A 26398-nucleotide genomic window follows, 5' to 3' on the forward strand; every position below is an offset into this window, starting at 1 on the left:
TCCAAACATGTATGGTGGCCTACTATGAAGTCTGATGCTCAGGATTATGTGAAGGCCTGCACACTTTGTGCTGCCAATAAGACTCCCCAATCTTTGCATCCTGACTTGCTCCAACCATTCTCCATTCCCAAACAACCATGGACACACATAATAATGGATTTCATTGTGGACCTTCCTCCTTCTGGCCACCATATAGTTATCTTGGTTGTGGTGGATCGCTTTTTCAGACTGGCTTATTTTGTACCCCTAACCAAACTGCCTTCTGCCCAAGAATTATCGTCTCTCTTTCTCTTGCATGTGATACGACTTCATGGCATTCCTGTGACTATCGTTTCCGACAGAGGTCCACAGTTCATCTCTGCCTTTTGGAGAGTCTTTTGTAAGTTGATTGGAACCACTCTTTCTTTGTCTTCTGGCTACCATCCTCAAACCAACGGACTAACTGCGAGAGCAAACCAGGATCTTGAAACCTACCTTAGAGCCTTTGTCAACGCTTGCTATACCAACTGGTCTGAAATGCTACCCCTAGCTGAGCTAGCAAGAAACATTAATTGGCACTCTTCTCTTCTGTTCTCCATTTCAAGCTGCAGCAGGGTATCAACCTCGTGTCTTCCCTCTTTCTGCCCACTCCACTTGGCTTCCTGCTCCAGACCGACACGTCACTAGACTCACCACTCATTGGCAATGTATTCGCTCTCAGCTACGTTCAGCTTTCTCTAGATATAAGAAGTTTGCTGATCATCATAGAGCTTCTGTACGTGTCATCCCAGTGGGTGAATGTGTTTGGATCTCTACTCAACACATTAGTCTACGTCAACCCTGTCACAAATTGAGGCCTAGGTTTATTGGCCCTTACAAGGTCCTGAAAAGACTGTCTCCTGTTGCCTACAAAGTGGCCTTGCCAAAAACCCTACGCATCCACCCAGTCTTCCACATCTCACTACTCAAACCTTACATCAAGAACAGATATACCTGGCTCCAAGCTCCTCCTCCTCTTCTCCTGGTCCATGGTGACCCTGGATATGAAGTAGCTAAGATACTGGACTCCAGATACAGACGCAGACAACTGCAGTATCTGATACATTGGAAGGGTTACTCGGTGGCAGATCGTTCCTGGGTTCCTGCCCGTGATGTGTATGCTCCATCCTTAGTCTCAAGATTCCATGCTGCTCATCCTTTGAGGCCGACTCTGGTTCCCGGAGGGAACTCTTGAGTGGGGGGCTATGTCATGCCGCACAGCATTTCCTACCCTGCACGTTGCCTAGGGCTGTGTCGGGTCTGGAGGCGTGCAGCGCTGATATCATCACTGCACGCTCCTCTCCCTCTCTGATACTGGTCAGACGCTTGTGGCGCAAATCTTACACCTATGTAAGTGTTCCTTGTATGATCTATCACTGCCCAAGTATAGGTGTAACTTTGTGTGCTCCTGGGTGTGATAGATTGTACTTTTCTTACTGCCTCATTGATATACTGCTGCTGAACCCTGCCTGTCTGACTACTCTGCCTCTTAAACCCTAAATTGCTGGATTAATAATTGCTGCTGAATTCTGCCTGTCTGACTACTCTGTCTGCTATAGTCCCTAACTTCTGGATTGATTCTGCTGTTGAACCCTGCCTGTCTGACTGCTTATTAACCCCTGTTATTCTGGATTTCCTTTTTGTTGCCGAACCCTCCCTGCCTGACCATTCTAGTGGTGTGCCCTTGGACTGCATTACTGTTGCCAAATCCTGGCTTCACCAGTCTCACTAGTCTCTCCAGCTTCACCAGTCTCACTAGTCTCTCCAGCTTCACCAGTCTCACTAGTCTCTCCAGCTTCACCAGCCTCACTAGTCTCTCCAGCTTCAGCAGTCTCACTAGCCTCTCCAGCTTAACCAGTCTCACTAGCCTCTCAAGCTTCACCAGTCTCACTAGCCTCTCCAGCTTCACCAGTCTCAGTAGTCTCTGCAGCTTCACCAGTCTCACAAGTCTCTCCAGCTTTACCAGTCTCACTAGTCTCTCCAGCTTCACCAGTCTCACTAGTCTCTCCATCTTCACCAGTCTCACTAGTCTCTCCAGCTTCATCAGCCTCACTAGTCTCACTAGCCTCTCCAGCTTCACTAGTCTCACAAGCCTCTCCAGCTTCACCAGTCTCACTAGCCTCTCAAGCTTCACCAGTCTCAGTAGTCTCTCCAGCTTCACCAGTCTCACTAGCCTCTCCAGCTTCACCAGTCTCACAAGCCTATCCAGTCTCACAAGCTTCTCCAGCTTCACCAGTCTCACAAGCCTCTCCAGCTTCACCAGTCTCACAAGCCTCTCCAGCTTCACCAGTCTCAGCCGTCTCTGTAGCTTCACCAGTCTCAGCAGTCTCTGTAGCTTCACCAGTCTCAGTAGTCTCTACAGTTTCACCAGTCTCAGTAGTCTCTCCAGCTTCACCAGTCTCAGTAGTCTCTCCAGCTTCACCAGTCTCACTAGCCTCTCCAGCTTCACCAGTCTCAGTAGTCTCTCCAGCTTCACCAGTCTCAGTAGTCTCTCCAGCTTCACCAGTCTCAGTAGTCTCTCCAGCTTCACCAGTCTCACTAGCCTCTCCAGCTTCACCAGTCTCACAAGCCTCTCCAGTCTCACAAGCTTCTCCAGCTTCACCAGTCTCACAAGCCTCTCCAGCTTCACCAGTCTCACTAGTCTCTCAAGCTTCACCAGTCTCACTAGCCTCTCCAGCTTCACCAGTCTCAGCAGTCTCTGTAGCTTCACCAGTCTCAGTAGTCTCTTCAGCTTCACCAGTCTCTCCAGCTTCACCAGTCTTACTAGCCTCTCCAGCTTCATCAGTCTCAGAAGCCTCTCCAGTCTCACAAGCTTCTCCAGCTTCACCAGTCTCATAAGCCTCTCCAGCTTCACCAGTCTCACAAGCCTCTCCAGCTTCACCAGTCTCACTAGCCTCTTCAGTCTCTGTAGCTTCACCAGTCTCACAAACCTCTCCAGCTTCACCCGTCTCACAAGCTTTTCCAGCTTCACTAGTCTCATAATCCTCTCCAGCTTCACCAGTCTCAATAGTCTCTCCAGCTTTACCAGTCTCACTAGTCTCTCCAGCTTCACCAGTCTCACTAGTCTCTCCAGCTTCACCAGTCTCACTAGTCTCTCCAGCTTCACCAGTTTCACTTGTCTCTCCAGCTTCAGCAGTCTCACTAGCTTCTCCAGCTTCACCAGTCTCACTAGCCTCTCCAGCTTCACTAGTCTCACTAGCCTCTCCAACTTCACCAGTCTCACTAGCCTCTTAAGTTTCACCAGTCTCACTAGCCTATCCAGCTTCACCAGTCTCAGTAGTCTCTGTAGCTTCACCAGTCTCAGTAGTCTCTCCAGCTTCACCAGTCTCAGTAGTCTCTCCAGCTTCTTCAGCTTTTCCAGTCTCCCTAGCCTCTCCAGCTTCACCAGTCTCACAAGCCTCTCCAGTCTCACAAGCTTCTCCAGCTTCACCAGTCTCACAAGACTCTCCAGCTTCACCAGTCTCACAAGCCTCTGTAGCTTCACCAGTCTCACTAGCCTATCCAGCTTCACCAGTCTCTGTAGCTTCACCAGTCTCACAAGCCTCTCCAGCTTCACCCATCTCACAAGCTTTTCCAGCTTCACTAGTCTCACCATCCTCTCCAGCTTCACCAGTCTCACTAGTCTCTGTAGCCTCACCAGTCTCACTAGTCTCACAAGCTTCTCCAGCTTCCCCAGTCTCACTAGCCTCTCCAGCTTCACCAGTCTCACTAGCCTCTCCAGCTTCTCCAGTCCCACTAGTCTCTGTAGCTTTACCAGTCTCACTCATTGGTTGACAAGTTTCTTTAGCTTTACCCATCTCTCTAGCTTCACTACTCTCTTAAGCCTCTTTATCATTACCAGTTTCTCTGTTATTTAAAGGGACAGTCACGTTTAAAAATAATAAATATATCATGATTCAAATAGAGCATGTAATTTTAAAAAACTTTCCTATTTACTTTTATCACCAATTTTGCTTTGTTCTCTTGGTATTCTTAGTTGAAAGCTAAATCTAGGAGGTTCATATGCTAATTTCTTAGACCTTGAAGGCCGCCTCTAAGCTGAATGCATTTTGACCACTAAAAAGCGTTAGTTCATGTGTTTCATATAGATAACATTGAGCTCATGCACGTACATTTACCGAGGAGTGAGCACTGATTGGCTAGAATGCTCTGTAGATGCATAGATACAAGGTAATTACAGAGTTAAAATGTGTATTATTATAACTGTGTTGGTTATGCAAAACTGGGGAATGGGTAATTAAGGGATTATCTATCTGTTAAAACAACAACAATTCTGCTGTTTACTGTCCCTTTAATGTAGTTGATTAACCCAATTCTGTCTTGTGGTGAATCAGCTTGATAGAGTAGAACTAGAACTGGTGAAAATGAAGAGACTTCTTGAATTATGACGATTGCTACACCTCCCTTGCTTATCTAAGCTTAATATACAATGATTTTAATTAAAAAAAACAAAACAATTTTCATATCAACCATGTAATCAATAGCAGCATGTGATCTCTCATTTAAAAGAGACCTTCCTTTTTTAATAAAAATATGAGATTTCTGGGGGAACTTCCGGGCGGCGGCCATCTATGGACGCAAAACTGTTGGCTGCTCACACCTTCCTGCAGAAATTATAGAATATCGCAAGATATAACTAGTATTTGGGCTTTAAATTGTTGGAAGCAAGACTGTAAAAAGTTTATCTCTCATTTGATGCCTCCCTTCTTAGGATCGTGCAGCACCTACATTTTCCAGAGCTATTTCAAGGCTGAGGCCTTTTCAAAAACCCCCAGTGACTCTCACCCGGGTAACCACTGTTGCGCAGCCCCTGTTGCGGGCTGTTTATTTACTTAACATCTTTATCATGGATCCTTACACTACTGAGGGCTTTCTTGAGGAGCTGCGAAACCTACTAGCTGACTACCTAGTGGCTTTTGAGGAATCTCTGTCAGCAGCGCTGGGTACTAATAGCGGCTGCCCCGCTCAGAAACCTACCCTACCCAAGCTTGATCCCACGGAGCACATTAGAGAGGCTGACACGGAGCCTCAATGTTCGCTCCCCATACCTCACATCACTAAGGTCAAGCCAGATTCCACAGAAGTGGGCTTTGCAGCGGGGAAGGAAGGAACAGCTAAGCCAGCACTATCGGATATATTCGAAGGCACTGGAGGTACAGACAGACCTGGCTCCATGCAGCTTCGGGAGCTATGTGGCCTTACACCTACATGGACCACGGGAGTAGACTCTGCTCTAGTTACTGAAGCCTTACAACCGCAGGTATTACATTCGATGCACACTCTCCCGCCACCCATGCCGATAACCCTACCAAGTACCCCACCTGCGGGAGGACCGTTGTCCTTGGGCCGGCTGGAAAAGCTGATGTGGATGCGATGCTCAGTGAATACTCCGGACTTATCCTATGCAGTACAACTGCCTGCGCACAATAAGGCGTTCTTGCCCATGGGATCACAGACTCTAGATACCGAGGTGGTCATTAAGTTCAGACTTACCTGCTTTGACTGGCATCAAGGACTCTGGAGGCCCAGGAGCAGGTCCGGTGTTGGATAGAGACATCTAGTTTGAGCTGGGACAAGAGGTTTCATCTAGCGACCCACACTGGTTTTGTACACCATAGATGATGACCTCTAGTCTGAAAGGCCGTTAAAGGGCTCATATATAGATACGTTTATTTCCCTCATTGTGACCCCACATTCCATATACCTGCGTGCTTGTCACTAACGCTAATATGGTGGATACTCATACTCATCCACTGCTACCATTGGGATGATATACTGGGGTCTAAGTATGTTTGTGAACTTTCTCTTTTGAATATTGCCCAATATGCTTTACAGCTGGTCCTTGCAGCCAGCTTACAGATTCATTTGATCTCTATTGTAGCGGAGACAGGTGAAGAAGTTTCATCAATATTTTAATGTAAAATAAAAAGCATTTGCTATGCCTGTAAATAATGATTATGAATAACCCAGCTAGAGAGGGGTCCACTGTTTGATTCTCAGTTATACTGGCAAGTAAGCTGGCAAGTAAACCTCAGAGAATGTAACACTATTCTACAGCTTACTTTCCTGTAAAGAGCCGCCTATCATCTGCCCCCTAATTCAGAAGCTCCACTTGTAGAGTGTTAAGGCCAGGACCCCTACAAATCTCCCCACCCACCAATGGTGCAGATACTCAAATTGTTTCTAGTTAGGTTTCACATATAATTGTATCTTGATGTGGGAGCTTCCAAGCAGTGGCTAGGTCCAATAGACTGTTACATCATTTTTATTACATAGATCTTAAGTGAGGCACGTCCCTTGTTATGATAAGCCCATTATCTGCAAGTATTTTTTTTAATTCTGTTCCTATTCTTCGGTTGTTTTTCCTTTATCCTCTCCGAATATTTGATACCAGGTAACAGCGTTATTAAAGGCCCATAAGTGACCGTTTATAACATTTAGGTCCCTCCCCCAAGTTCAATATCCTCATCTAGGTCCAAGAGTGGCTGAACACATCTTGGGAGTCATCCTGTTTCACTCTAGTTATGGAAGTGGACATGTTGCCCTGAAATTTACTTTGAATCTAGAGTACTTAGATAGCCATATGCTTCACATATATTCATTATTGATGTGTTTTTGTATCAATTTATGTTAACTAAATGGCCCAAGAGTGGCCTTCATGTAACTACCAAATCCCCTCATCTTATTGAGTCAGCAGGTCCAAATGACCAGAGTAGTAGTTACCCCAATGCTATTATTCCCCAGAAAAATGAGGTTTCATTTATGTTTGTTAGACTCTTTTGTTGACATTTGATTATTGTTGTCACCGAATGCGTTCCAAAGTATGCAATCAGTGTACTAGTTAATGTTCTCATACGGTTAACATTGAAGCAAGGCATTGTTTTGATGACTACTCTTTGGTTTTTATTTTGTTTTTGTTTGTTTTTTAGTCTGAAAACAACCTGTACGCTTATCTCTTTTGAGAATGGTCTTATATTACATTTTGTAATGTACAAAAAACCTCAATAAAAATCTTTAAAATAAAAAATAAATAAAAAAAAAATAAAAAAAATAGGAGATTTCTTATCTTTTGGGAGCTGAACATACCATAACTATGGGTAGAAGTAACACTCTCTCCTGAATTAAGAGATTTTACTTTTGTCAGTGAGGACCGTCATCTCATTTCTCCATATATTATTGTAACAATGAATTATAGTATTGTTCAGTGCAGATCATACACTCCTTGGGGTCTATTTAACAAGGGCCGAATGGCCCCTGTTCCCCTTGTTTCCGCGTGAGCCTTCAGGCTTGCTGGAAACAGGAGTTAAGAAGCAGCGGTCTTAAGACCGCTGCTCCTAAACTCATACGCCGCCTCTGATGCGGCGTATAGCAATCCGCCCAATCATGTACGATCGGGCTGATTGACACCCCCTGCTAGCAGCCTGTAGGGGGCGGTATTGCACCAGCAGTTCACAAGAACTGCTGGTGCAATGATAAATGCCGACAGCGTATGCTGTCTGCATTTATCGATGTGCGGCGCACATGGTTCGCTACAGGGAGTGCAGAATTATTAGGCAAATGAGTATTTTGACCACATCATCCTCTTTATGCATGTTGTCTTACTCCAAGCTGTATAGGCTTGAAAGCCTACTACCAATTAAGCATATTAGGTGATGTGCATCTCTGTAATGAGAAGGGGTGTGGTCTAATGACATCAACACCCTATATCAGGTGTGCATAATTATTAGGCAACTTCCTTTCCTTTGGCAAAATGGGTCAAAAGAAGGACTTGACAGGCTCAGAAAAGTCAAAAATAGTGAGATATCTTGCAGAGGGATGCAGCACTCTTAAAATTGCAAAGCTTCAGAAGCGTGATCATTGAACAATCAAGCGTTTCATTCAAAATAGTCAACAGGGTCGCAAGAAGCGTGTGGAAAAACCATGGCGCAAAATAACTGCCCATGAACTGAGAAAAGTCAAGCGTGCAGCTGCCAAGATGCCACTTGCCACCAGTTTGGCCATATTTCAGAGCTGCAACATCACTGGAGTGCCCAAAAGCACAAGGTGTGCAATACTCAGAGACATGGCCAAGGTAAGAAAGGCTGAAAGACGACCACCACTGAACAAGACACACAAGCTGAAACGTCAAGACTGGGCCAAGAAATATCTCAAGACTGATTTTTCTAAGGTTTTATGGACTGATGAAATGAGAGTGAGTCTTGATGGGCCAGATGGATGGGCCCGTGGCTGGATTGGTAAAGGGCAGAGAGCTCCAGTCCGACTCAGACGCCAGCAAGGTGGAGGTGGAGTACTGTTTTGGCCTGGTATCATCAAAGATGAGCTTGTGGGGCCTTTTCGAGTTGAGGATGGAGTCAAGCTCAACTCCCAGTCCTACTGCCAGTTTCTGGAAGACACCTTCTTCAAGCAGTGGTACAGGAAGAAGTCTGCATCCTTCAAGAAAAACATGATTTTTATGCAGGACAATGCTCCATCACACGCGTCCAAGTACTCCACAGCGTGGCTGGCAAGAAAGGGTATAAAAGAAGAAAATCTAATGACATGGCCTCCTTGTTCACCTGATCTGAACCCAATTGAGAACCTGTGGTCCATCATCAAATGTGAGATTTACAAGGAGGGAAAACAGTACACCTCTCTGAACAGTGTCTGGGAGGCTGTGGTTGCTGCTGCACGCAATGTTGATGGTGAACAGATCAAAACACTGACAGAATCCATGGATGGCAGGCTTTTGAGTGTCCTTGCAAAGAAAGGTGGCTATATTGGTCACTGATTTGTTTTTGTTTTGTTTTTGAATGTCAGAAATGTATATTTGTGAATGTTGAGATGTTATATTGGTTTCACTGGTAAAAATAAATAATTGAAATGGGTATATATTTGTTTTTTGTTAAGTTGCCTAATAATTATGCACAGTAATAGTCACCTGCACACACAGATATCCCCCTAAAATAGCTATAACTAAAAACAAACTAAAAACTACTTCCAAAACTATTCAGCTTTGATATTAATGAGTTTTTTGGGTTCATTGAGAACATGGTTGTTGTTCAATAATAAAATTAATCCTCAAAAATACAACTTGCCTAATAATTCTGCACTCCCTGTATAGCGGATCATGTCTGTCCGCACATATATAAATAGACCCCCTTACCTTATCTTTTAAGTGCACTGTCTGACATACCCTCTCACAACATAGACCCCCACAAACATATCTGTCTATTCAAAGATCAAATATTTCAACTTATAGAAAATAACAAGTAAATGGACATTAAAGACTTGTAATTAATGTATTGCATCTAAAATAAGTGATTAAAATAGACAGCAATAGCTATATAAGTATCACAATGTAGTAAAAAGAATTAAAGTGTCACACACTGTGAATCATACATATGGAGTACAATATAAAAGCTAAACACAAGGCTAAATAAAGCATATTTAAACCGAAAAACAAACTGCTTGCCTGGCTAGATCTGTAATCCACACTACTCGTTTCAGCGCTCCTAAACCTTTTCATATCAAACAAATATTTTTAACTAATACTCTTTCATATTCATGAAAATCTGGTTGAGTTTAATGTCCCTTTTACTGAAATAACGTCCCATTGGTTAAACTAAATCAGGTTAAAATAAGGTTTGAAAATTCAACATTGCTGGAATTCAACATTGCACATGAAAGTTATTTTGCACTCATGTGCAATCCCGCCTCCTGCCCGCGCACAGCCAATTACGCGCGGGCAGGAGCTGTCAATCTGCCCAGTCGGACGAGACCGGGGGAGATTGAAATTTACCACTTAAGAGTTGGCGAAAGGTTAGGGAAGCAGCGGTCTGATTGATGACCTCTGCTTCATAAATTTTTGTGAGAACATGCAGTCGCAGGCAGTTGAAGGGGTTGATAAATCGACCCCATAATAGAATTTCCCAACTGCGTTAGCTAATCACACCTTACAGGCTGCTTTATGTGATGTTTGTTTTATTCAGTTCCATGTGTTCTGCATGACCTTGTTCCATGGAACACTCAGTATAAAGTCTTGGCAAAACTGAAATCTGCAACATTACACTGTAAAACATATATTGTGTGATCTGTAAGAGCTTGCGCACATTGCACAAATTCTATTATAAAGACCACTTACTGAAAACAAAATAGTGTATCCCACTAAGGAAACAATTAGTCATAAGTGACCATGGTACATTATTCAGCGATGCAGAACCAGAATGCATTGTTGGCAGTTTCTACAGCCCAGGAAGAGAGGATTATTCTTTCAGATGTAATCATGGATCGTCTCTGTACAGCTGTGGTTAGGATTATTAATAATAAACAGAAGTATTTTCACTTTTTTTCCACACCCATGTAAAAAATAAGTTTTTTTCCCCAACTCAAGTCTGATTTTGTATAAACATTTAAATAAAAGTTTAGAGGATATTTAATCCCCCAGAATAGCATTATCCATGATTTTTCTACTATTTCATGTGTGTTTTTACCGGGTTCCTCTGAAATATCAGTATTATAATCTTGTGTCTATTTAATAAACACATTTCAAAATTTTCAAAAATGTATTTTTCTAGAGATTTGCACCACTGTAACAGTGTTTGGGATCTTTGTCTGGCGTCATTCCTTTTAAAAGGACCCAGGTTGTCAAAAAACACCTAGCCACACTCTGTAGGATGCCCATTTCAGATACCTAAAAAAGATAATACTCACTGAAAATCCTCTCTAACAGTGGGAAGACATATAGACATGTCTTGTATGATCTCATTATTAAAGACGCAGGGCCAGGGCTACAATAGAAGCAAACTAGGCAACCACCTAAGGGCACCCCTGAAGGGGGGGGGGGGCAAATTTGGTGCATGACATTTTTTCTATGTGTATATATATTTTTATGCTGCTTAAAGGGATACTAAACCCAATTTTTTTTCTTTCATGATTCAGATAGAGCATGCAATTTTAAGTAACTTTCTAATGTAATCCCATTATCAGTTTTCTTCGTTCTCTTGCTATCTTTATTTAAAAAGCAGGAATGTAAATCTTTAGAGCCAGCTCATTTTCAACACCCGGGATAGCACTTGCTTATTGGTGACTGCATTCAGCCAACCAATAAGCAAGTGTAACCCAGGTTCTGAACCAAAAATGCTCCTAAGCTTTACTTTCTTGCTTTTTAAATAAAGATAGCAAGAGAACAAAGAAAAAAACAAAATTTATGCCTGATAAATTTATTTCCAGATATGGTGAGTCCACAGCTTGAGTAATTACGGTTGGGAATATCACTTCTGGCCAGCAGGAGGAGGCAAAGAGCACCACAGTTAAATTGTTTGTATCACTCCCTTACCCACAACCCCCAGTCATTTGACCGAAGGGAAATGGAGAAAAAGGATTAACACAAGGTGTAGAGGTGCCTGAGGTTATAGTCAAAAGAACAACTATCTTAAAATAAAGGGTGGGGCCGTGGACTCACCATATGAGGAAATAAATACATTTATCAGGTAAGCATAAATTTTGTTTTTCTTTCCTAAGATATGGTGAGTCCACGGCTTGAGTAATTACTGTTGGGAACCAATACCAAAGGTAGAGGACACAGATAAATAGGGAGGGACAAGACAGGCAGTCCTAAACAGAAGGCACCACCGCTTGAAGAACCTTTCTCCCAAAAGAAACCTCAGCCGAGGCAAAAGTATAAAATCTGGAAAATTTGGAAAAAGTATGTAGAGAAGAATAAGTTGCAGCTTTGCAAATTTGTTCCACAGAAGCTTCATTTTTGAAAGCCCAAGAAGAGGAAACAGCAGTCTCATAAGCCAAAGAAATTATACTTCATAACTGAAAAGAAACAGTAGTAGCAGTAGCTTTCTGATCTTTACGTTTCCCAGAGAAACAGACAAAGAGGGCAGAGGACTGGCAAAAATCCTTAGTCGCCTGTAAGTAGAATTTAAAGTGAAGGTAAACTTTGATGAATGAAAGCCCATTTTTAAAAATACTATTAAAAACAGGGGCACTTTCATTCATCAAAGTTTACAAAGCAGCCATTTTGATTAAAAACTTACCTTTTTTTCTTTTCACAGCCAGAGCAGCTTCCACCTCCTGGAAATCCTCTCTTCACACGTCAGCAATGACTAATCCGGCTTCCTCCAATCACAGCATGGCCTCAGGCAATGACTACCCTGGGGGGAAAGCCATGATTGGAGGAAGCCGTATTAGTCATTGCTGATGTGTGAAGAGAGGATTTCCAGGAGGGGGAAGCTGCTCTGGCTGTGAAAAGAAAAAAAGGTAAGTTTTTAATAAAGATATTTACACCATATCTTATGGTAAATCTTAAAGTAACAGGCTTGTGAGCCTGAATCATGGTCTCAATGACCGACTCAGAAAAACCACACTTAGAGAGAATTAAGCGTTTAATCTCCAAGCAGTCAGCTTCAGAGAAATTAGATTTGGATGAAGGAAGGGACCCTGAATCAGGAGATCCTTCCTCAGAGGTAGTCTTCAAGGTGGGAGAAATGACATCTCCACTAGGTCTGCAAACCAGATCCTGCAAGGCCACACAGGGACTATTAGAATCACTGATGCCCTCTCCTGTTTGATAAGAGCAATGACTCATGGAAGGAGAGCAAACAGAGGAAACAGGTATGCCAACCTGAAAACCCAAGGAACCGCCAGAGCATCTATCAGAACGGCCTGAAGATCTCTTGACCTTGAACCGTACTTTGGAAGCTTGGTGTTCTGGAGGCACGCCATTAGATCTAACTCCGGCACCCCTTATTTGAGGACTAAGCTGGAAAACACCTGCGTATGGAGTTCCCAATCCCCAGGATGAAAAGTCTGCTCAGAAAATTTGTTGCCCAGTTGACTACTGCTGGAATGTGGGTGGCAGATAGACAGCAATTGTGGGTCTCTGCCCACTGAAGAATCAGAGTAACCTTCTTCATGGCTAAGGAACTCTGAGTTCCTCCCTGGTGATTGATGTAAGCCACAGAGGTTATGTTGTCTGACTGGAATCTGATAAACTGGGCTGAGGACAACTGAGGCCAAGCCAATAGAGCATTGTAAATCGCCCTCAACTCCAAGATGTTGATGGGAAGAGCAGACTCCTCCCGAGTCCAAGGTCCCTGTGCTTTTAACGAGTTCCAGACCGCTCCCTAGCCCAGCAGGCTGGCGTCCATGGTCACAATCACCCAGAAAGGTCTCCAAAAGCATGTGACCTGAGACAGATGCTCCTGGGAAATCCACCACAGGAAAGAATCCCTTGACAACTGATCTAACTCTATTCTCTGTTATAGATCCACATGGTCGCCATTCCATTGTCTGAGCATGTACAACTAAGCTCTCAAATAGAATCGAGCAAAAGGAATGATGTCCATGGAAGCCACCATCAGACAGATTTCCTCCATATATTGAGCCACTGAAGGATGAGCAGTAGCCTGAAGAGGCAAGAGGAAATTATTTAGTTTTTCCTGACCTCTGTCAGAAAAATCTTCATCAATAGAGAATCTATTATGGTCCCTAAGAACACTACTCTTGTAGCAGGGGAAAGGGAGCTTTTTTCCAGATTCACATTCCATCTGTGGGAACGAAGAAAAGACAACAATATCTCTGCGTGAGAATTTGCTTTTTGAAAAGATGGCGTCTGAACCAAAATGTCGTCCAGGTAGGGTGCCACAGCAATTCTACAAAAATGGATCACTGCCAAAAGAGCCCCCAGAACCTTTGTAAAAATTCTGGGAGCCGTGGCTAGACTAAATGGAAGGGCCACAAACTGGAAATGTTTGTCTAGAAAGGCAAATCTCAGGAATCTGTGATGGTCCCTGTGAATAGGAACATGAAGACATGCATCCTTTAGGTCTATGGTTGTCATGAACTGACCCTCTTGTACTAAAGGAAGAATGGAGCATATCATCTCCATCTTGAAGGATGGAACTTTGAGAAACTTGTTTAGACACTTCAAGTCTAGAATGGGATGGAAAGTTTGCTCTTTTTTGGGAACCACAAATAGGTTGGAGGAGAACCCGAGATGCTGTTCCTGCACTGGAACTATGACTCCCAGGGAGGAAAGATGTTGTATACATTTCAAGAATGCCTCTCTCTTTATCTGGTCTGCAGATAATCTTGAGAGAAGAAACCTGCCTCTGGGAGAAAATGTCTTGAATTCCAATTTGTAACCCTGGGATACTATGTCCACAGTCCAGGGATCTGGGACATCTCATATCCAGGCTTGAGAGAACTTAGAAATCCAGGATTAGGGGCTAACCCTTCATGCTGATTTGGAATCAGCTGCTGGTTTCTTTGATTGTTTCCTCTTGTTCCAAGACTGATCGGGTTTCCAAGAAGACTTGGATAGTTCCTGCTTGGAAGAAGAAGGGAAAGACTTTCCTCTGAAGTTACAAAAGGAACGAAAATTACTCTGACGTCCTTTAGGCCTATTCTTCTTATCTTGAGGTAAAAAAGACCCTTTCCACCCGTAATATCATAGATAATTTCTGCCAAATCGGGTCCAAACAAGGTTTTGCCCTTGTAAGGAATCGCCAGAAGCTTGACTTTAGAGGACACATCCGCAGACCAGGATTTCAACAATAATGCCCTGCGGGCTAGGACAGCGAAACTAGAAGTTTTCGCTCCTAGTCTAACAACCTGTAAAATGGCATCTGCAATAAAGGAATTGGCCGATTTAAGAGCTTTAATCCTATCTTGAATTTCATCCAAGGAAGTCTCTACTTGAAGAGACTCAGACAACACGTCGAACCAATAAGATGCTGCACTAGTCACGGTGGCAATACACACCTCAGGTTGCCATTGGAGACCTTGATGAACATATATATTTTTGAAGGATACCACCTGAGTCTCAGAAGAAGGAATTATTCTGTCCGAATCCGAGATTTCATCCTCAGAACGTCCCAATGTATCTTCCCCATCAGACTTATGAGAAAGGGCAACTTGGGAAACAGAACTGAGGACAGGCACCTTACTTTCTGAATTTCTAGATTTCCTCTTGCGTTTTCCCTGTAATCTGGGAATGGCAGCTAATGCCGCAGATGCCGCTGAAGATAAGTGGGCAGCAATTTCTGCTTTTAAATAAACTCCACTAGGAGTTATTGAGGGACTGCAGGGCACTGCATATGACGCCATTGAGGCTTGGGACATAGCAGGAGAAAGCTGAGGTATTATTTTAACAGCATCATCCAGAGAGACATTATGCTAAAAAATGTTACCTATATTTTGCAAGGTTTTTTTGACTCATGAAGAACAAAATTGCATAGGAGCTGCAATTTGTGCAACTAAACATAATAAGCATAAATTCACGAGAGAAGGCTCTTGCTCCATATCAGACATGTTGTGAAACAGTAAATAAACTTGTACAGATAAGTTTCAAAGATTTTAATATTCAATTAAAATAAGCAAAGGAAAAAATACACTTTTTATCCCAAATTAGGATCGATCCCCAACTAAAATTATGGGAGAAAAGTTAAGAAAAAACATTTAATAAACATCAAATAAACTTCTAAAATACCCCTCAGGCAACCCAACACCTCAATTATTGAGGTGCCTTACCACTACCAATTAAGACCGGATCACCTAGAAATGGAGCAAAGACAACTTTTTCTTCAGAAACGTTATGATGAAGTTAAGCCAGTCATGTGACCGCAACTGCTGTTATGTTGTCTGACTTTCAAATTACTGCTGCGACACAGAGAGGCACTTAAAATAGCTTCCTGGTACACTGAGTACCAGAAATATCCGTTTTTTTCAAACCGGACAGTTTAAAATATTGCATTGTTTTATTTAAAGCAAAGGGGAAATGAATAAGCTGCTGAAATAGAAAATTCAGCTTTACTTTCAGTTTAAACTTGTATTGTTTTATCAAGTAAATATGTGTCAGAAATCAAAGCATAATAAAAACATTTTACCCTTTCTTTTTAAAAGAGTTTAAATGTTAGTCTCACACATGCTACAGTGCCTGCTTCATGCCCCCAATGTAACCCATACAACAGGATTATCTATGTCCCAATAAAAAAGCAGTTTTTTTTAATTTGTTAAGTGCATGGTCTTCCCAACTGGAAGAAAAAGCACTTACCTGCTCGGTTGTCCGGCATGTAGACAGTTACAAGGTATGAGAAGACACAGTTCTTCACAGAGACCTTTGAAAAAGAAAGAACAGAGTAGCCAACTATGGCTTTCTAAACTAGGGCAGCAATTGTTAAGAAAACGCAGTAAGTACCTCTTTACAAGTTCCTAACTGCTTTAAAGCCACTACTACCCGACTGCAAGGAATGACATGGTATACGGCTATACCCCAAAACTTGCTTGTAGATTAAATCAAAATTTATCTTCAGACACCTAAACTTCACCTCCTTCATGCACCGAAGGCAAAGAGAATGACTGGGGGTTGTGGGTAAGGGAGAGATACTTAACAGTTTAACTGTGGTGCTCTTTGCCTCCTCCTGCTGGCCAGGAGTGATATTCCCAACAGTAATTACTCAAGCCATGGACTCACCATATCTTAGGAAAGAAATTGACAATAGGACTAAATTAAAAAGTTGCTTAAAGTTGCATGCTCTATCTGATTCTGAATCATTATAGAACATTTTTGGATTTAGTATACCTTCAACTTAGGCTTCATAGGGCTAGATTACGAGTGGATTGGTAGTTTGCTCTGCCGCTCCCACGTTAACTCAGCTCAACTTCAGCTTTTTGCATGCGTCAGGTAGAGTGCGTGTTACAAGTTAAAAGTAAAAAGCTTTCCCTTGCATGATAATCTGACGTGCGCAAAAAGCGAAAGTTAGAATATTGTGACCGCATTATTGTTATTTCCCTATAGACTTTAATGGAGTGCGAAAAGCGGGAAAAAATAACCAACAAGTTGCGCAAACCCAATCGTGTTTTCTCAAGTGGGCTAACCCAACATGAAATGTTAATATTTCACATTCCAATGCTCTTCGTATAGCAGAATATGTTCTATTTATTGAGATTACAAATTATTAAGGGGGATTACAAACAAAAAGTAATACAACACATAGAAATGCCCAGCACTCACCAGCTAGCTCACAGCTAAGATAAAATCACAACTGAAAAGGTTAGTTACTGCATCTGGCCAAATGGGAAAGCTCAGGCACCACGTCAAGGTCCTTTCCATTGCTTGAGTCCCTAACACAGCCACACCATCATGCGAGCTCAAAAAGCCAAACAGACTGAGAACAAAGAAGGGGTGCACAGGTGGATGTAATCACCCAGAGAAAATACAAAACATGGAAGGGAACTGCACTCCAAGACCGGACCAGGTACACATCCTGTGACTCAGCAACATCCAGCCCTGGGTGCTAAATAGCACTCCAAAAAAAGCTGTGATGTCATTAGAGCCACAGGCAGTTAACCCCAGTCCTGAATGGGTGCAAGAAACAAGGGGGATTACAAACTAAAAGTAATACAACACATAGAAACACCCAGCACTCACCATCTAGCTCACAGCTAAGATAAAATCACAACTGGAAAGGTTAGTTATCGCATCTGGCCAAATGGGAAAGCTCAGGCACCACGTCAAGGTCCTTTCCATTGCCTGAGTCCCTAACACAGCCACACCATCATGCGAGCTCACAAAGCCAAACAGACTGAGAATAAAGAAGGGGTGCACAGGTGGATGCAATCACCCAGAGAAAATACAAAACATGGAAGGGAACTGCACTCCAAGACCGGACCAGGTACACATCCTGTGACTCAGCAACATCCAGTCCTGGGTGCTAAATAGCACTCCAAAAAAGCTGTGATGTCACAGAGCAACAGGCAGTAAACCCCATGATTATATATAGATATATACAGATATATAGGAATATCTATTTATAAATACTTAGAACACATTCCCTTATGGGAAGAAAATTAGAATGTGAAATATTTACAGTAAATACACAGCTAAATATTACATTTAAAGTGACTATTGCATAATGATTATTTTACATGTATTCAGCTACCTGAATACAAAGAGCTCCAATGCCCTTATATAGATTTTGAGCAAGGTTTGGAGTTCCAAGGAAAGAGATCCCCTGATAGCACTCTGTGCCCAGGCTAAGCGTGAGGCAGAAATTGTTAAAATATAACTTTTATTCTGTTTGCTGCAATAAATGTGAGGCAGGAATTGTTAAAATATAACTTTTATTCTGTTTGCTGCAATAAATTCTCGTGAGGATGGTTATCTCCTAAGTATTCTAATATCTGGCCTTGTATCAATATTTTCAAAATATCCGGAGACACTCAAAAGTAACCAAATTATTAGTCTAATGGAATCACTGTTGTTTGTGAAAGCTGGAGTGGCACCGGATTGGAATACTATTTCACAATATCAAAGAAATAGTGTTGTAATGTGTATATTGGGCGATGATGTACATCATATCCTGGACTCTGTATATATCATACGCAGCCTTCTGTGTGTCAATGTGCTGGTGTTAAATGTTAAACAACATAGTTGCGACGTATGTGTTGTACTGTATGTTCTGATTATCGTGCACCAACTACTGTGTTGCGTTAACTTGCAATCTCATAGAGTTAAACAGATATGAAACCCAAATTTTTTCTTTCATGATTCAGATAGAGCATGCTATTTTTAGCAACTTTCTAATTTACTCCTATTATCAATATTTTTTTGTTCTCTTGGTATGCTTTGTTGAAGGAGCAGCAATGCACTACTGGTTGCTGACTGAACACGAGTGAGCCAATGACAATCGGTATATATATGCAGCCACCAATCAGCCGCTAGAACCTAGGTTCTTTGCTGCTCCTGAACTTTCCTAGATAAACCTTTCAGCAAAGGATAACAAGAGAAGGAAACAAATTCATTAACAGAAGTAAATTGAAAATTTGTTTAAAATTGTATTCTCTATCTGAATCATGAAAGAAAAAAATTAAAATCAAAATTGTAGTGCTGTATCAGCAACAGTAATAATGTTGCTATACTTCAATTAAATATGCAATTATGTGGCCATGCCGTTCATGCAGAGTGTGGTACTGCTAATATTTTCTTTACAATAAAGGGTACAAACACACATTTTTATTGGTTTCATACACACAGGGGTATATCTGAGTTCTTATCATAACATGTCCCTATATTATGTGAATAATACTTGTCCTAGATAATGTGATTACTTGAATCACTATTGGATTGAACATACGTGTCACCTTGTTCAAACTTATCTAAGTGCGTCCCAGTACAAATTGTGTTTATATTAATTGTGGGTTCAATCCCAGTAAATTGGGATGTGATTACTTAGACATTCCTGAACAGTTTAGGCTATGTTCTAATACTATGTATCGTCAGTATTCTATCTAGTGCGCTTCTATCATATCAGCTGATTGCGATTTGGTCTGTCTGCTCAGACATACTGTACCTGAAGAGATTGGTATTATGTTCCACTCCCTATATAGTTAATATTGTGCTGAGTTTGTCCCTTAATAATGAACAGTTCAGGCTAAGATCTAATACAATGTATTGTCTTGATAGTACCTAGTGCGCTTCTGTAATATCAGCTGATTGCGCTTTGGTCTGTCTGCTCAGACGTACCTGAACAGATGAGTACTATGTTCAACTACCATATACTGTTTATAACATGCCCAGTGCTTCCCTATAATAGCAGCTGGTTGTGCTTACAGTCTAGCTATAGTGGTTCAAAACAGTGATTGGATTGACTAGCGTATAATAATGTTTTTACAGCGATACTCGGATAATTTAAAAACTACACAATACGGACCCCATCGTCCCACACAACCCACCTAATGCGTTTAGCCAGTTAAGGCTTTATCAAAGACTATATAGATGTCTATATATGTCTACATATGTATTTATGTGTTTATATGTGTATATATGTCTGTAAATACATATATACACATATAAATACAGATGTACACATATATATACATACATACATATACATTTATTTTTAGGAGACAAGGATGTAAGGTTAGGAGCCAGCCCAGTTTTGTCTCAGCACCTGGGTAGCAGTCCTAGGTGCTGAATCAAAAATGGGCTGTCTCTTAAGCTTACATTCCTGCTTTTTCAAATAAAGATAGCAAGAGAATAAAGAAAAATTGATAATAAGAGTAAATTAGAAAGTTGCTTAAATTTGCATGCTCTATCTGAATCATGAAAGAAAAAAATTGGGTTTAGTGTCCCTTAAAGTGGAGTTTCTTTGCAATGAAAGTTTTTCCTAAAAACGTTTTTTTAATTATACATATGTATACAAAAACCACATTGCAATATGAGTTAATAATTTACTATCTAATTCTGCACTACAGATTATTAAATTTGAAGTGTCACTGAGATAAGCAAACACTTGGAAATGTACAATGATATTAAAAAGGGGAAGACAACAGCTGGATAGAAAAAGGAAGTTGTTGAAAACAGAGAGTGCTGACAGTCATGGAAGGTCATTGCAGACCTGGAATTTTTTTTTTTAATTATCTCTCCTTTCTCGCACTATATTTCGCAACTCCCTCCTCTTTTTAATCTCTCTTTTTACCCTCTCCCTTCTCTCTCAGGCAATATCTTCTCTTTACACTCTTTCTTTCCCCTCTTTCATATCTCTTCACTCTTTTTTTTCTCCATTCTCTCTTAACTTCTCCAGCCCAATTTTTCTTTCTCTGCCCACTTTACCCCCTCAGAAGTAACAGTCTAAGCACTAATGGGGTCGCTGCAGCCCTAGAGGAATAACATATCCTTGCATTTTCATGGATATCTAATATACCTTTAGATAATAGTTTTAGCACATAGCCCAAAATGTGTGTTTGTCAGTACTGCAACTGGAATGTACATTCTGTAAATACAATGTGCCAAGTTTTCTACTTACATCCAGACTTCAGACTAAACATTCACTAACTTTTACTCGCCACCGTTACATTTTCACTCGCCAATGGCTAGTGGAAATTTTGAGCCCTGTATGTACAGGGAGTGCAGAATTATTAGGCAAGTTGTATTTTTGAGGATTAATTTTATTATTGAACAACAACCATGTTCTCAATGAACCCAAAAAACTCATTAATATCAAAGCTGAATAGTTTTGGAAGTAGTTTTTAGTTTGTTTTTAGTTATAGCTATTTTAGGGGGATATCTGCGTGTGCAGGTGACTATTACTGTGCATAATTATTAGGCAACTTAACAAAAAACAAATATATACCCATTTCAATTATTTATTTTTACAAGTGAAACCAATATAACATCTCAACATTCACAAATATACATTTCTGACATTCAAAAACAAAACAAAAACAAATCAGTGACCAATATAGCCACCTTTCTTTGCAAGGACACTCAAAAGCCTGCCATCCATGGATTCTGTCAGTGTTTTGATCTGTTCACCATCAACATTGCGTGCAGCAGCAACCACAGCCTCTCAGACACTGTTCAGAGAGGTGTACTGTTTTCCCTCCTTGTAAATCTCACATTTGATGATGGACCACAGGTTCTCAATGGGGTTCAGATCAGGTGAACAAGGAGGCCATGTCATTAGATTTTCTTTTTTTATACCCTTTCTTGCCAGCCACGCTGTGGAGTACTTGGACGCGTGTGATGGAGCATTGTCCTGCATGAAAATCATGTTTTTCTTGAAGGATGCAGACTTCTTCCTGTACCACTGCTTGAAGAAGGTGTCTTCCAGAAACTGACAGTAGGACTGGGAGTTGAGCTCGACTCCATCCTCAACCCGAAAAGGCCCCACAAGCTCATCTTTGATAATACCAGCCCAAACCAGTACTCCACCTCCACCTTGCTGGCGTCTGAGTCGGACTGGAGCTCTCTGCCCTTTACCAATCCAGCCACGGGCCCATCCATCTGGCCCATCAAGACTCACTCTCATTTCATCAGTCCATAAAACCTTCGAAAAATCAGTCTTGAGATATTTCTTGGCCCAGTCTTGACGTTTCAGCTTGTGTGTCTTGTTCAGTGGTGGTCGTCTTTCAGCCTTTCTTACCTTGGCCATGTCTCTGAGTATTGCACACCTTGTGCTTTTGGGCACTCCAGTGATGTTGCAGCTCTGAAATATGGCCAAACTGATGGCAAGTGGCATCTTGGCAGCTGCACGCTTGACTTTTCTCAGTTCATGGGCAGTTATTTTGTGCCTTGGTTTTTCCACACGCTTCTTGCGACCCTGTTGACTATTTTGAATGAAACTCTTGATTGTTCGATGATCACGCTTCAGAAGCTTTGCAATTTTAAGAGTGCTGCATCCCTCTGCAAGATTTCTCACTATTTTTTACTTTTCTGAGCCAGTCAAGTCCTTCTTTTGACCCATTTTGCCAAAGGAAAGGAAGTTGCCTAATAATTATGCACACCTAATATAGGGTGTTGATGTCATTAGACCACACCCCTTCTCATTACAGAGATGCACATCACCTAATATGCTTAATTGGTAGTAGGCTTTCAAGCCTATACAGCTTGGAGTAAGACAACATGCATAAAGAGGATGATGTGGTCAAAATACTCATTTGCCTAATAATTCTGCACTCCCTGTATATATATATATATATATATATATATATATATATATATATATGTGACAGACCCTTCTGTCAGGACTGAAAGAGTTAACTGTGTTTAGCTTTAAGAATCTAATTTCTAAAGACAGGTTTTCTGGCCTCAGCTATTGTGTGCTATAATTACATTTAAGTAATAAACAGGCCATTGTTTAATCACCCTCAGAGAACAGACGCTAGGTGATAAGACAAGCCAAATGTGTTTAAGTTGTTATCTGCCTAAGTAAAGTATTTAAGTAATATAATTCTATTGTATCATGTCAAGGGCGCTTCTCCCTTTTATCTAATGTACAACATTCTTTCAACCCCCATCTGAGGGGGGGGTCAAAAACCTGTATAAATCTGTGTGCTGCCTTCAAATAAAGTTGTCATTCTGTTTTAAACCTGAAACTGGCTGGGTTGTGAATTGCTGATTGTCTATGCAGGACATTGTTCATCTGGGGTTAACCCTTGGTACACAGTTGGTACCGTAACATTGGTGGCAAGCGACGGGAGAATCCTTATCGCCCAGAAGAGCAACTACACAAGCCAGTAACCTCAGGAAGAGGGGGATTATTACAATACTGACTAAGATGGAAAGAGTACCAGGGACAGAAGGAACCAATGGGCCCAGCATATCAGACAGAACCCCTGAAGAAGCAAGCTTTGATCGGGCGGTTAAAATAAGACTGGCATATTATGGCCCCAACCCATCTGCCGAAATTATCGACCGGGTCATAGCAGCTGTGGAGGCCAACCTACTTCGCCAAAGCGGCGCTGCAGCAGCCCAAGTCACAGCAACCCCAGTGGAAAAGGGAAAAGTAAATTTTGCAGCTTTTAAAAACTTCCTGGAAACAGAAGGAGAGATTGATGGGTACCTTGCGGATTTTGAGAGGCAATGTGCACTACACAAGGTACCCGCAGAGGACTGGGTCACGATATTATCCGGAAAATTATCCGGCCGGGCCAGTGAGGCTTTTCGGGCCATTCCAGATGAGGAAGTCGGGGATTATAATACTGTAAAAGAGGCTCTGCTCTCCAGGTATGCGGTTACACCGGAGGCATACCGGAGGCGGTTCAGAGACACTGTTAAATTGGCTGGTGATTCCTACCTTGAGTGGGCATGTAAGGTGCACCGCACAGCAGCTCACTGGATAGCGGGGTGCCAAGCCGTATCTGGGGAAGAGGTGCTGCAGCTATTCCTGTTGGAACATTGCTTCGACAAGTTACCCGCAGGAGTTCGAGAGTGGGTTCGGGACCGTAAACCCTCCACCCTGCATGAAGCGGCTCGCTTGGCAGATGAGTATACGGATGCCCGCAAACTGGACACTGCTACCACTAAGCCCCCTGCCAGAGTGGAGTACAGACCCCCAGTCACCCCAGCACCTGCCAGTTACCAACCCCCAGCACACCGCTATACCACACGGTCTCGGGCCACGAACTACCCTCAGAGAGCCTGGTTCAATTCGCGGGGCTACTCACAACCTATTCGGTGCTTTGGATGTAAGCAACTAGGGCACAAAAGACCAGAGTGTCCCCTAAACGCAGCGAACCAAGCACAGTCCTGGAGAAGACCCGCTAGCGGAATCCCACGTAATCCTCAGCCTGCGGCCCGCTATGTAGAGGGGCAAGAATGCTGGGGCATCCTACATGAGGCAGACCTTGTGCAAGCTGCCCACCGGAATAACCGGCAACTGGTTAAAGTGAATGGGAAGGAGGTCAGTGGTCTACGGGATACTGGTGCTACCATGACCTTGCTTCGAAAGAACTTGGTGTCTGAGAAACAGCACACAGGAGACACTGTGGCTGTGAGGGTAGCAGGGGGCACTGTGTTCCGCCTGCCTGTTGCCAGGGTGCATTTGGATTGGGGAGGGGGCGCTAGACCTGTGAATGTGGGGGTCATGAAGGATTTACCAGCTGATGTTCTCCTTGGAAATACCTTGGTCCCCCTTGTTTCTGCCTATGCTCCCATGGGTCCCGCTGATGTTAACCCTGTGACTACCCGTGCTCAGATCCGTGCAGCAGAGACTGACCCCCCTGCTGCTAAGCCCCAGGACGCTGAGCTCAGTAAATCTCTATCCGCTATTGATATGTGGGAGTCACGTTACAATGCGCTGATGAAGGAGAAGAGTCACGTAGAGGATAAAATGGTCACGTTAAATAATCATGTAACAGTGCTAGCGGGAGAGAAGAGGAGTGCAGAGGAAAAAGCACGTTTAGAACAGGAATCTCTGCTAGACAAGCTGCACCGACAGACTGCAGAAAACACCAGCTTGAGAGTGGAACATGAAACATTAAGGACAAACTTAGTGACACTGGAGGAGAAGCTGACACTGGCTCATAGGGAGGTGCAGCAACTCAAGGGCACCCTATGTCAGTATGAAGGGATTGTGGATACCTATAAAGAGCAGGTACAAAAACCACGTAAAGAAGCCGATGATATTTTGAAGGACTGTTTAGCCCTAGTCGGGGCACTGAAGAGGTTGAACCCTTATTTATACAGACAGGGATTCTCTCTCATAACGGGAATACAGATGGATTGTCCCAGCAAACTGACATGCCTACCACCTCCTAGTCCGGTCATCCCCAGGTTGACCCGCAAAAGGGTCAAGCCGGGTCTGCCGGAGTGTTCCACAAGGGGGGAGCTATGTGACAGACCCTTCTGTCAGGACTGAAAGAGTTAACTGTGTTTAGCTTTAAGAATCTAATTTCTAAAGACAGGTTTTCTGGCCTCAGCTATTGTGTGCTATAATTACATTTAAGTAATAAACAGGCCATTGTTTAATCACCCTCAGAGAACAGACGCTAGGTGATAAGACAAGCCAAATGTGTTTAAGTTGTTATCTGCCTAAGTAAAGTATTTAAGTAATATAATTCTATTGTATCATGTCAAGGGCGCTTCTCCCTTTTATCTAATGTACAACATTCTTTCAACCCCCATCTGAGGGGGGGGTCAAAAACCTGTATAAATCTGTGTGCTGCCTTCAAATAAAGTTGTCATTCTGTTTTAAACCTGAAACTGGCTGGGTTGTGAATTGCTGATTGTCTATGCAGGACATTGTTCATCTGGGGTTAACCCTTGGTACACAGTTGGTACCGTAACAATATATATATATAGTCAATTAGAGCGCACTGTCACCATCCAGTCAGCAACCAGGGTGCAGGCAAATCCAAATATTACACAAAAGGCTTGCCACTCACACATGTGCTTTATTGTGCACAAGTAATATACAATATATATATATATATATATATATATATATATATATATATATATATATATATATATATATATATATATATATATATATATATATATATAGTTTGTATATTACTTGTGCACAATACAGCACATAAAAATATATATGTATAGTTCCTCTTATATGAAGAAGTACTCACAGTACTTGATGACTACACTCCTTCCTGCTAAAGAAATAAGATCAATGTGAGACTGAAATGTCAACTTGATTTTATACTTGCAAAGCTTTGATAATAACAGTTGGAAGGTGTTTTTTTTCTCAAGTCCTCTGAGTGCTTCATCATATATGAGGCACTATTTGTTAATTTGGGATGTAAGCACCTGTGCAAGTGAGTGGAAATCAGTGAGTGCATGGAACAATTAATTTTAATATATATATATATATATATATATATATATATATATATATATATGTATATATATATATATATATATATATATATATATATATATATATATATATATATATATATAAACATAAAAAGTCTGGCACTCAGCTAGACTTTCTATGTGTTGTGTTAATTTAATTTTGTAATTTTCCTTATGGGCTTTGCACCCAGGCTTGTCTGGGGTAAACTGCCTGAGTCTCTGATAGCCAGGGGCGTATTTATGCATAGGCCAACGAGGCCAGTGCCTATAGCGACAGATTTGGGGGGTCGGCCGTGG

The 26398-nt window shown here is 42.0% G+C and overlaps 1 protein-coding gene across 1 annotated transcript in view; it reads right to left on the minus strand.

Moving 5' to 3' along the window:
* IL18 (interleukin 18) overlaps positions 1 to 3815 on the minus strand; it is a 44697-nt gene extending 40882 nt beyond the window's left edge. Inside the window, exon 1 of the mRNA XM_053690926.1 lies at positions 3728 to 3815. Coding sequence (XP_053546901.1) covers positions 3728 to 3815 — 88 coding nt within the window. The remainder of the gene's footprint in view (positions 1 to 3727) is intronic.
* Between the last annotated feature and the right edge of the window lie 22583 nt (positions 3816 to 26398).

The sequence above is a fragment of the Bombina bombina genome, chromosome 8, assembly GCF_027579735.1.
Source record: "Bombina bombina isolate aBomBom1 chromosome 8, aBomBom1.pri, whole genome shotgun sequence".
NCBI lineage: Eukaryota > Metazoa > Chordata > Amphibia > Anura > Bombinatoridae > Bombina > Bombina bombina.